General features: G+C 54.1%; 1 protein-coding gene across 1 annotated transcript; it reads right to left on the minus strand.

Moving 5' to 3' along the window:
- Positions 1-8,240: 8,240 nt before the first annotated feature.
- LOC124652725 lies at positions 8,241-9,876 on the minus strand. The gene has a single exon (XM_047191768.1). The coding sequence runs from the start codon at positions 9,874-9,876 to the stop codon at positions 8,245-8,247; it is 1,632 nt and encodes a 543-aa protein (XP_047047724.1). The 3' UTR covers positions 8,241-8,244.
- Between the last annotated feature and the right edge of the window lie 1,500 nt (positions 9,877-11,376).

Below are 11,376 nucleotides of genomic sequence, written 5' to 3' on the forward strand. Positions count from 1 at the left end.
TCAAAATTCTTCTTAGGCAATTCATAATGAGAGGCAAAAGCTTTATAAAGATTTGCAAGCAACTTGAGAATCAAGACCATATGTAGCACTCATATTACAAAATTCATCGGTATCCATAAAAGCTTCAATGCATTTATAATCATAAATTATACCCGATTCTCTATCCTTGTCGTTCTCCCAACCTTCGAGTATTTTCTTGGATCCGATCAAGAAGGTCCCTTTTAAACTCCTCTTTATTGCGCGTAAATGATCCAGAACAAGAAGTATCCAGCAAGGTCTTGTCTTGAAAAGAAAGTCTTGCATAGAAATTATCAATAATAACATTACCAGGAAGTTCCCCAAGTTTTTATTTGATCTTCCTTTTTCAAGGGGATTTGGTGGAAACCGGAATAGGCATCCAGGAAAGACAACAACTCACACCCAGCAGTGGAATCAATCACTTGATCGATCCGGGGTAAAGGGAAAGGATCTTTTGGGCAAGCTTTGTTCAGGTTGGTGTAGTCGATGCACATGCGCCACACCTTTGGAGCTTTTGCTTTGAGGTTCTCATCTTTCTTCTTTTCGACTAGCACCGGATTGGCCAGCCACTCAGTACGCAGCACTTCCATGATGAAACCGGCAACCAACAGCTTTGTCACTTCTTCTCCAATGATTTTACTCCTATCCTCAGCAAACCGGCGCAAAGGTTGTCGCACCGGCTTCGCATCCTTCCAGACATTCAAAGAGTGCTCAGCCAGCTCCCTCGGAACACCTACCAAGTCATCAGTAGACCGAGGCAAAGATATTCCGATTCTCACGGAGGAAGCCGATCGATGACCCACAAGTATAGGGGGTGTATCGTAGTACTTTCGATAAATAAGAGTGTCGAACCCAACGAGGAGCGGAAGGTGTTGACAAGCAGTTTCGATGAAGGATTCACCGTAAATGCTCACGAGACAAGTATTAGGGGGTTTTGATGTAGCAGATGAAATAAGTACAAGTAAGTAAAGTGCGAGAGAAATAATTGCAGCGAGTGGCCCAATCCTTTTTAGCACAAAGGACAAGCCGGTTTGTTTACTTATAATGACCAAACGTTCTCGAGGACACACGGGATTTTAGTCTAGTGCTTTCGCTACATACAGCTGATTAATCTTCATTGTTCCGATAAGTGTTGTGTGGGTGAACCTATGCTAATGTACCGCCCTTCCTAGGACTAATACATACTTGTGATTATACCCCTTGCAAGCATCCGCAACTACAAGAAAGTAATTAAGATAAATCTAACCACAGACCTTAAACTCGAGATCCCGCGATCCCTCCCCGCATCGATATACCAACGGGGTTTAGGTTTCGTCACTCCGGCAACCCCGCAATTGGCAAACGAGTACAAGATGCATTCCCCTAGGCCCATAAATGGTGAAGTGTCGTGTATTCGACGTTCACACGACACCACTAGAAGAATAACACCACAACTTAAATATCATAACATCGAATATTACTCAACCATAATTCACTACTAACATTTAGACTTCACCCATGTCCTCAAGAACTAAACGAACTACTCACGAGACATCATATGGAACATGATCAGAGGTGATATGATGATGAATAACAATCTGAACATAAACCTTGGTTCAATGGTTTCACTCAATAGCATCAATAACAAGTAGAAATCAATACCGGGAGAGTTTCCCCTATCAAACAATCAAGATCAAACCCAAATTGCTACAGCGGTGACGATGTCCAGCGGTAGAGATGGCGGTGATGATGGTGGATATGATGATGATGGTGATGGAGATGATGTCCAGCTCGATGGCGGTGACGATGGCGTCGATTTCCCCCTCCGGGAGGGAATTTCCCCGGCGGATTCCTGCCCGCCGGAGAGCTCTTTTCTCTCCGGTGTTCTCCGCCCCGCGAGGCGGCCGTAACCCTTCGTGAGGATTCCTCCGTGGCTTAGGTCTTCGGGACGAAGGGTTTCGCGAAGAAAAGGAGGCGAAAGAGGCTGTGGGGGCCCCACACCACATGGTGGCGCGGCCGGGCCATGGGCCGCGCCGCCCGTGGTGTGGGCCCACCTTGGGTCCAGCTGGCTCCCCTTTCGGCTTCCTTCGTCATCCGGAAAAATAGGATTTTTGGTAAAATTTCCTTCCACGAGTTGATCTTCCGAAATATTGCATCCCGACGGTGCTTTTTCCAGCGAGAATCTTGGCTCCGGTGCGTGATCTCCAAATAATCATGAAACATGCAAAATAGATGAAATAACATAAGTATTGTGTCCCAATATGAAATATATCAATGAATAACAACAAATTATGATATAAAATAGTGATGCAAATTGGACGTATCATCGACGAGCGCGCTTTCCTATGCCTCACTGAGGCCGGCACCGATACGAACGGTACGCTCAGGGTAAGCCGGATCCAGCACGATGTCCTTTGTTTCTTTCGTCGGCTTAAAGGTCGGTGTGCCCAAGTTTGCACTCATTGCCGCTAAGCTCAACTGTGAGGACTGAGCCAACGCAACCGCAGTTTGCATTCTCCTCTTTTCCTCTGCAATCACCAGCGACTCTGCCAGGTTTGATCCGGCGGAAGCAGTTTCCAGCGAAATCTTGTAGTTTCCCGCCACAGTTAAGGGTCCACGAGGTGCCGGCATCTTCATCTTGAGATAGGCCATGTGAGTCGAGGCCATGAAAGCTGCCAATGCTGGTCTCCCCAGCAATGCATGGTAAGGACTATCTAAGTCCACCACCTCGAACTCAATGTTTTCAACCCGGCAATTGTCACGTCCTCCAAACGACACATCCACCCGGACTTTTCCCACTGGTGCGCAGGACAATCCCGGAACGATTCCGTGGAACGTTGTACGAGTTGGATGAAGCATGTTTTCTGTTATGCCCAACGTATGCATGGTGTGCCGGTACATGATGTTTATGCTGCTCCCATTGTCTATCAGCACCTTGCTGAATCTGACTCGAGTCGTTGGCCCCTGCATGATTGGGTCCAGGACAAGAGCATAACCACGCGGATTAGGCATTACCTTGGGGTGATCCTTGAACGACCAGGAGATCTCTTGATCTGACCACAGCATGTATTTTGGTATTGCCGGCATCACCACGTTCACCTCCATGGAACGGCGATGTAGGCTTTGCCTGTCTGTTGGCTCAGTAACGAACACAACACAGCACACATCCGGATCTTTGTAAATGTTCCAACCCAAAGGTGTCGGTGGAGGTGGTTGGCCATTGCCTTCTCCCACCTGATGGACTTGCTGGTACTGTTGCCTGTTTGGCTGAGGCTGTACCGGTAAAGCATTCGCTCCGGTAAGCGGCGGTGGTGGTGGTAGTTGATGCTGATGTAGCATATCTTGAGATGGTGGTAGCATTGTGGAGCACCCTTGTGCTTGCGCATCTTTTACTGCTCCCTTGAGCATCAAGTACTTGGTCCAAGAACAGTCCTTCGTCAGATGATTCGATGGGTGAGCCGGATTCGGCGTGTGCCACCGGCAAGGTTGATCCATCGCGGCTTCCATGGTATAGTTCACAGGTTCCTGCCAATTCTTTTTCTGGCCCCAGGGTTTCTTTTCGACCCATTGTTTCTTAGGACCCGCCCATGGCTGCGATCCGGTTCTTTGCCTCTGACTGCCGATGGCCTCAGAGTTCTCTTGTACAGCAGCAACTTGCTGCGGACCGTATCTTCGATCCGGCAAATCTTCCCTTCTTTTGTTGTTCCGGTTATCCCGGTGTTGCTCTTGGCGCTGCTGAGGCGGGTTTGATTGCTCCGGCTCAGCTTGTACCGCCGGTTGCAATGGGTCTCCCAATGCGTAATTATCTGCCACACGTATCATCTCCGCCAGAGTTACCGGCATGTTCGGCTGCAGCTTTTGCCACAACGGCGAACCTCTGCGGCATCCATTGCAAAACCAAGCAATGGCTTGTGCCTCTATCACCCCTTCGCAAGAGTTTCTCGTGGAGTTCCACCGGGCCAGGTAGTCCCGGTCTGTTTCCTGTCGGCGCTGCACGCACAAGGCAAGCTGCTGAGGCCTGTTGGGCCTCCGGTATGTGCTGCTGAAATTACTCACAAAAGCTTCCTCAAAGTCCAACCAACCGTTTATGCTACCTGCCGGCAAGTTGTTCAGCCAGAGTCGTGCCGGTCCCACCAGGAATGATGGTACAATTCTCACGACCCAACGCTGGTTTCCTCCTCCAGCTACGGTTCCTCCGCCACCAGCGACGTATACTGCGGTCACGTAATCCGCGAGCCAATCTTCCGGCTTAGTGGTGCCATCATATGTTTTTGTGTCACGGGGCAACTAGAAGTTGCGAACTGGTGGTTCCTCTTTCATGATCCTTGGACCAAAGCATTTTGGACCCGGAGGACCTTCTGCCTCGATCATTTCTGACAAATACACTCTATCCAGACGGTGCCTCGCATCTCGTTCTAGCAGGTATCTTTCTCCCAGGCGTTCTCCCAATGGGTTCCGGTGTGCTGTGAGTCTTGTTGAATCAGCCTCATCGTAATGTTCCAGTACCGCGGCCCTTGCCTGCCGGTACCTTGGGGGAAGCATTTCCTCCTCTTCATACGCTGCCCTTGCAGCTCGATAATTTTGCCCGATTTCATATCTACGGGCATGATTGTTTCCGGCATAGCCTCCTTTGGCGTAGCCTCGATCTGCCCCTTGGCTTTTTCTACCGGCGTCATGTTGCCCGGCTTGTTGTTTTCCGGCAAGAACCGGATCATACACAGTCATCTGCTGCGCATTCATCTCTTTTTCTCTTCTTCTGTCCGGATGGGGGGACGATGCCTGCCCATGGGACTTGCTTCCGGCATTCTTTGTTGAACGCGCGGATTTCGAGGCCACAGCCTTGTTCAACTTAGCAAGCTGCTCAGCATTCTGCTGCTCAATTGTTTCTAGCAAATCTCTAACACGCTCTTGCTGTTTTGCCAAAGCTTCTCCGGAAAGCGATTCACACAGCTCTACTGCAGCCTTAGCAGCTTTTATGGTTTTATCCGGGCTACTGTACTTAGGTTTCTCTACGATGCTCACAGATGCAGAGGTACTTTTGTCGGCAAGAATTTCCTTACACAAATCCTGATCTAGATTGCGAGCCTTAAGCCGGTTTTCCGGTATCCTAGCAACATGAGCGCTAACTGAAGCAAAGCCATGGGCAGCGTTGTACTCACGTAGGGTCAGGTTCAGCTCGCGCTGCGCCCGGACGATGTCGGCGCCGTTCACGAGCAGCTTCTGGCGTTGCGCCTCCAGCTGCGCCTGAGCCGCTGCCGGGTCGATGTTCTGCGCGATGGGCGTCGCCAGCACGTTCATCGCCGCTTGGAGTGGTGTCTCCGGTGGTGCGGAAGATGCTCCCGCAGCGCCTGCGTCGCGCTCCAGCGGTGGCTTGGCCGGGCGGGTCGATGCCGCACGGCCAACACCTTCATCCACAACCTCCTTGCCAGCGCCAGCCGCGCCAGTCATCATCACCTCCACGCTACCGGCAGCGCGGCCAGCACAGAGCCACCTTGGCGGATCCGGCGCCACCAGCACCGGCGAGAGGCGCTGGCGCACATGGACAGTGCCGAAGTAGACGCGGTGGCTGCCGAACTCGATGACGCGGACGTTCTTGGGGAAGATGCCGCCGTTGGCGAAGCAGCCCGCGTTGTCGTTGATGAAGTCCATGGAGTAGAGGCGCTGCATGAGCGCAGACACCGTTCGCTCGCCGGCGACCTCAAGGATGCCCGCCCGAATGTGAACTCCAGCAAGCGCCACTTCATGCCCCACGGTGGGTGCCAACTGTCGTCGTGGCGAACAGACAGATGCCATAGGATGGCTTAAGTTGGGGCCGAATGGGCGCTACAGGATTCAGGGGAGGGTTTTTGATTAGATAGGACGAACTTCCGGATGGTTTCCTCAAGAACTCAGCCAAAGGCAAAGGTAGAAGAAGAAACACACAAGGAAGACCTCTGCTCTAGATCTTTCTCTTCATTGATCTCAACAGGATACAGGTTTTTGCATACAAGGTGACTCTCTAGATTGATCGTCCCGCGTACGGGTATTCCCCCTCTCCTTATATAGGGGAGAGGGTGGCTTACAGAGGAAGAAACCCTAATGGCATCTTTGACTAGAAAAACTACTTTACAAAGTTACTTTAATCATAAGTGACGCCGGGGTCTTCTTTAATCAGGGAGGCTGACGTCCTCCGGCTTCTTTGAGCGTCATCCTCTTCTTTATCGTCACGGCTTCGTTTAAAGCTACTTTGCTTAGCTCATCCTTGTCCTCTAGCTCCGGAGAGAATCTTTGACCGGTCTTGCCGACGTGCTACGGGGCACTTCTTACCGGTAGCCCGGTATCTTCTTTATCTGGTTCCGGTATACCCCTCTTGGGGATACCGGCTTAGCTGTACTTAGCCAAACTCTTAACTTTGTGCTCCGGTATAAACATTAAACCGGTATCTTGATGGCTCAAACCATCCGGTTTGGCATGCCTTTGGCATACCGGGGGTCATCCCCCCAACATAGTATTTCGGTCCAACCGTTATACCAGAAATCACCGGGCTATGAACGGTTATTAAGTAAAATACATACCAAAGCATTAATATAGATGATCTTACTATTGTTCCCAAGTGGATCACTAAACGACTATTGTACTTCCCTATTGTCACTAGGTTTCACGCGTAGGCGCCGTTTACCACACATCTCACCTCGAATCTTGATCAATCCTCGGAGTCTTGGGTTCCTGATAAGTCCTTATATTGAGGCAAGAGACAATGATACAAATACAAATCTCTTATGAAATCACCACAAAATATTTCCATCTAATTAAATGTACATAATTGTTGCGAGGCTAATCCTCAACCCGCAGTCCATGAAGACTACTCAATCATAAAAACAAGATCAAGGATAGAAAATATTGTAGAATTACTTAGATCAATACCAAATATCCTTACAAGGTCGCCAATCGCGAGGAGACCCCAATTACAAGCAGTGACTATGGCTATGAGATGGGATGGAAATGGAGATGATTAACATGTGGTGAAGCGGTGGATCATCATCGGGGTGTTTCTAATGCAAACTAAGAATGAAGGCTATTTGTGCGCTGGAGTCCCGAAATATATAAGTGTCTTAGCGAAAGTTACACCATTTGACTAGGCAAAGGCAGTTTCAGGTGGTATGTGTGCACGGTACATATGAGCCCCGCCCGTACTATTCTCGTTAACACCTCTGGATGCGTCTCTTTGACTCCACTTGACTTGTGAGTATTGGAAACTCATGATTCTTTCCTTTTTTTGCTCTAGATTTCGTCATAAAAACTGATTTCCCGTACCACACCATTTAATTGCAAGGCCACAGAGATATTTCATAGATTTCTTAACCTAATATGCGATTTAAATACGGATAAAGATGGTTGTTTTCATAGTCATCAGTAGGCGTTGGTGGCATGGTTGGTGGCTTCAGAGGAGCAATGGGAGTTGCCATGGCCAACGGCTCGGGTGGAAGAATTGGCATTGGCGCCAGCGCTAAAGGTGGCATGGGCAGCGGCAATGGAGGTGGCATGAGCAGAGATAACACTTTTGTTGCTACCGACACCATGGCAATGAAGTTGTGTGCATCCTTTGGATGCAGAGGCTGAGACTATACTCCTTGATCGAAAAAAAAAACTGACACCATGGCAGAGCAAGTACAATCAAATGAGCTCAACAATGAAAATGATGCATGAAGTATGTCCATGAACTATGTGATTGTGGTCAACTATGTCAATGAACTATGCATTTCGTATGTGTTTGTGTTGATACATTCATTCATAGTTAAAATTGGAGGTGGCATGGCGGGCGGTAGCGGTGATGTATTTTGCAGCGAATGTTTTTCATGATGTAAATTTTTGGCAATGTGATGCAGTATATCGTTTTGCATCACCACATTTTGTGACGTAGAATACATCAACATCTATTAGAGATGCTCTTAGGCAAACGCTTTTGCAGACCTAGCATTTGTCTTCATTTATTTGTTTACATCAAAGTACCTAGCTGTATCCACTAATATAATACTCCTTTTGTGGACAAAACAACACATCGATTACAAGAAGCACATGATGATGATGTTTGTTTCTAGCAAGTGAATTAAGTAGCAAAATCACAAGGGACCTAATCTCCTCGCCTGAAAGATGCCACTTGTGCTTAACTCCCAATCCTCCACATAATCCAATTCAGCTGACACTTGACAGCCATCTGCAGTCACAAATAATATGCTAATTGGGAAAATTAGCATGTTGTCAATTCCATCAGCCTCTGCAATCATGGTAAACATCGTCGCCCGCTGACTTCAGTTTCGCCTTGGCAGAAAGCTCAGTCCCGTATCTCCAGAGGTAATTCAAGCCAACGAGCAGGTCGACGATGGCAGCTTCGGTCTTGTCCCGGTCAGCGAAGTGCAGCGTCTGCATGAGCAGGACGCTGGTGCCGGAGCCGACATTCCGCTGCTCGAAGCTCCTCTCGGACCGCCACCGCACCGTGTTGTGGGCGACCGGCGCCAGCCACCCGAGGATCCCCTGCACGGTGTCGGCCCACTCGGCGGCGCTGACGCGATCGCAGGGCGCGCTCTTCTTCTTCTTGCCGGCGGCGGACGGGGGCCGCCAGAGGCGCGCTCGGAGGGACGCCCGGATCCGGTCGGTGAGCATGCCGTAGAGCGCGTCCCTCTCGTCGGCGCAGATGTGGCGCGGCGAGATGGCGAGCTTCTCGGCGAAGACGACGAGGTTGGCGTAGTGCGACGCCAGGGCGGCCGCGCCGAGGGTGGTCTCCGGCGCGCTCGCCAGCACGTCGTGGGAGGAGGACTCGAACACTGAGGTGGTGAGCTTCGCGCTGGGGTGGTGGTGGTGGTGGTGATCGTCGTCGCTGTCGGGGAAATCGTGGCAGCTGACGGTGCTGAAATCGTCGGCGTTGGATGAGAGCGAGACGTCGCTGAAGCTGAGCGGGAGATCCTGGTCGCCGAAGTGGACCCAGCCGCCCGTGGTCGGGGACTTGCTCCCGCCGACCACGCAGCTGATGAGGCGCTTGCCGGGCACCTGCCACTTGAGGCTCTGGCTCCTGGAGAGCAGGGAGCCCTTACCGGATTTTGCGGCGCTGGTCGACCTCTGGAGAGTGGTGACGGACGCGAAATCGGAAGGGTACACGAGGGAGTTGGTGGTTCCGGCGAAGGAGCTGCTCCATGAGAAGGAGTGGCGCGCGCCGAGGGAGGCGACGGGGTAGTCGTCCGTGGCGGCGAGGGTCTTGGGGTGCAGGCCGAACACGTGGATGATCCTGGCGACGATGGTGAAGAGCGACCTGCCGAGCAGGCGCACGGCGTAGTCGAGGCTCCGGCCGCAGAGGGAGGCGGCGCGGAGGCGGTCGACCTCCTGCCTCTGGCGCGCCACGCGGCGCGCGGCCTCCCCGGGCGCGAACTCGGCGCGGCGGAGGCGCGCGGCCTGCTCGAGCTCGGCCAGCACGTCGAGCTCCTGGCAGAGGAGCCCCGTGGCGGCGACGAGGCGCTGCATCTTGCGCGCCTTGCGGTCCATCTTCTTGGCGGCGGCGTAGCGCAGGCCGTGCGGGTCGGCGCCGGCGGCGAGGAGGCCCGCGAAGAGCGCGGCGAAGCGGCGGAGCAGCGGGTCGGCGCAGCGGGCGGAGAGGCGCGCGACGGCGCGGGAGAGGTCCCCGCAGGCGCCGGCCATCTCGGCGAGGGCCAGGGCTAGGAGAGCGGCGTCGTCGTCCGCGACCAGCCTGCGCGCGCCCTCGAGCCGGACGCCGTCCCCGCGGAGGCTCGCCACCTGGTCGTCCCCGAGCGCGCGCCAGAGGCTCGCCGCCCGCGACATGAGCGACGCCACCTCGAACGCCAGCATCCCCACCTTGTCCCCGCCGCCGCGGCCGGTGATGAGCTTCCGCATCTTCGCCCCGGCCGAAGGTGGTGCCGCTCCTGAGGTATTGGCAGTGGCAGCGCGATCGAGGCGGCGGGGGCGCGCGCGTGATGGGGGTTGGGTTCCGTTCGTCAAAAGCGCCGGCGCGGCAGTGGTTTTTAGGGAAGCGGGAAAGTGCGGGGTAGATAGCTGCGCAGCTGCAACCGCATAGGTAGTGTCACAGGGGTGGGCAGCATAGCAAAGGTGGGAGGTGGGGTGGTGGGAGTTGAAACCGAAAAGAGACGGAGCGACATCCGTCGGAGAGACGGGATTATTCGGCTCGTGCCGGCCTGCCGGGCCGTGTGGAGGAGAGGGACGTGGTGCATCGTACGTGTGGATGAGGTGCGTGCGTGCCTGCCTGCGTCAGGGCATCTCCAGCGGCGCGACGCAAATGGTCGCTGAGCGACCGTTTTCGTCTGCCGTGACCGGAAATGCGTCTGGGCTCTGCTCCAGCGGGGCGACGCAAAGTGACCGGCCCGTCCGCGGAGACGCAAATCTGGCCCAAATATGCGCCAGGTTTGCGTCTCCGCGGACGCTCGGCGGTCGCGCCGAGTGACCGCCGAAAAAGATGTAGGACCCGCGCGTCAGTGGCAGCGAGCCCGATATAATTCCCGCCACTGGCCATTCCCCGCGCGAAAAAGGAAACTAGACCGGCGCGAAACATTCCCGAAGCGATGGACGTCCTCGCCGCCGCGACCACCGCCATGGATGCGGATCAAACCCTCGCCGCCGCACCCGCCGCCGCCCCACACTCCCCCGTAGCCACGACCGTAGCCACAATGGAGGGTCCGCCGGAAGCAAAGTGGGCCGGCACCGGCGGCGGCCGGGAGGCAAAGGCGAAGGCTGCAAAGAAGGTGCTCTCCCCGGAGGAGAAAGTGATCGAGGCCGCGAAACGTCGCTGCCGGCGCAGGAACCGGAAGATGAAGATTTCCGCGGCCGCCAACCGGCGGGCGTGGCGGATGCGGATCAAAGCCGGCGTCGCGCAAGTAGCCCTCCATCCGACCTTGGCGGAGGGCTACTTGCTCGTCAGAGAGAGGGGATCGCCGGCGTCGCTCCTCCGTCCTCGTCGGTCGGCTCGGTAAGTTCCCGGCTGCGTCCTGGAACTCCCGCTCCCTTGCAGGGCCACCCGGCGTCGCGGTTCGCGTCCGGCCTGCCGCCGGTGGAGTTGACCGGGGCGACGGAGCAGTTCAACGGGGCGGCTGTTCCCGACCTCAACCGGAATCCTAGAAGCGGTGACTCCAGCTCCGGCGCGGCACAGAAGACGCTCCGAGTGCCGGAGGAGAGCATGCCGCAGCCCCGCATCCTGTTCGACGAAATGGCGGCGGCTGCCCCGACGATGGACGACCCGGTACGTGAGCTCTCTCAATGTGTGCGTTCGCCGTGTTTCATGCGTCTGACGTCCGGTGATTCGTAGGACTATTGGAAGGACCGCCGTGAGGCTGACATCCAGGAAATTATCTTCGGCGGCGGCTTCGTTCGCGGTGATCCGGC

The sequence above is a fragment of the Lolium rigidum genome, chromosome 5 (assembly GCF_022539505.1).
Source record: "Lolium rigidum isolate FL_2022 chromosome 5, APGP_CSIRO_Lrig_0.1, whole genome shotgun sequence".
Lineage (NCBI taxonomy): Eukaryota > Viridiplantae > Streptophyta > Magnoliopsida > Poales > Poaceae > Lolium > Lolium rigidum.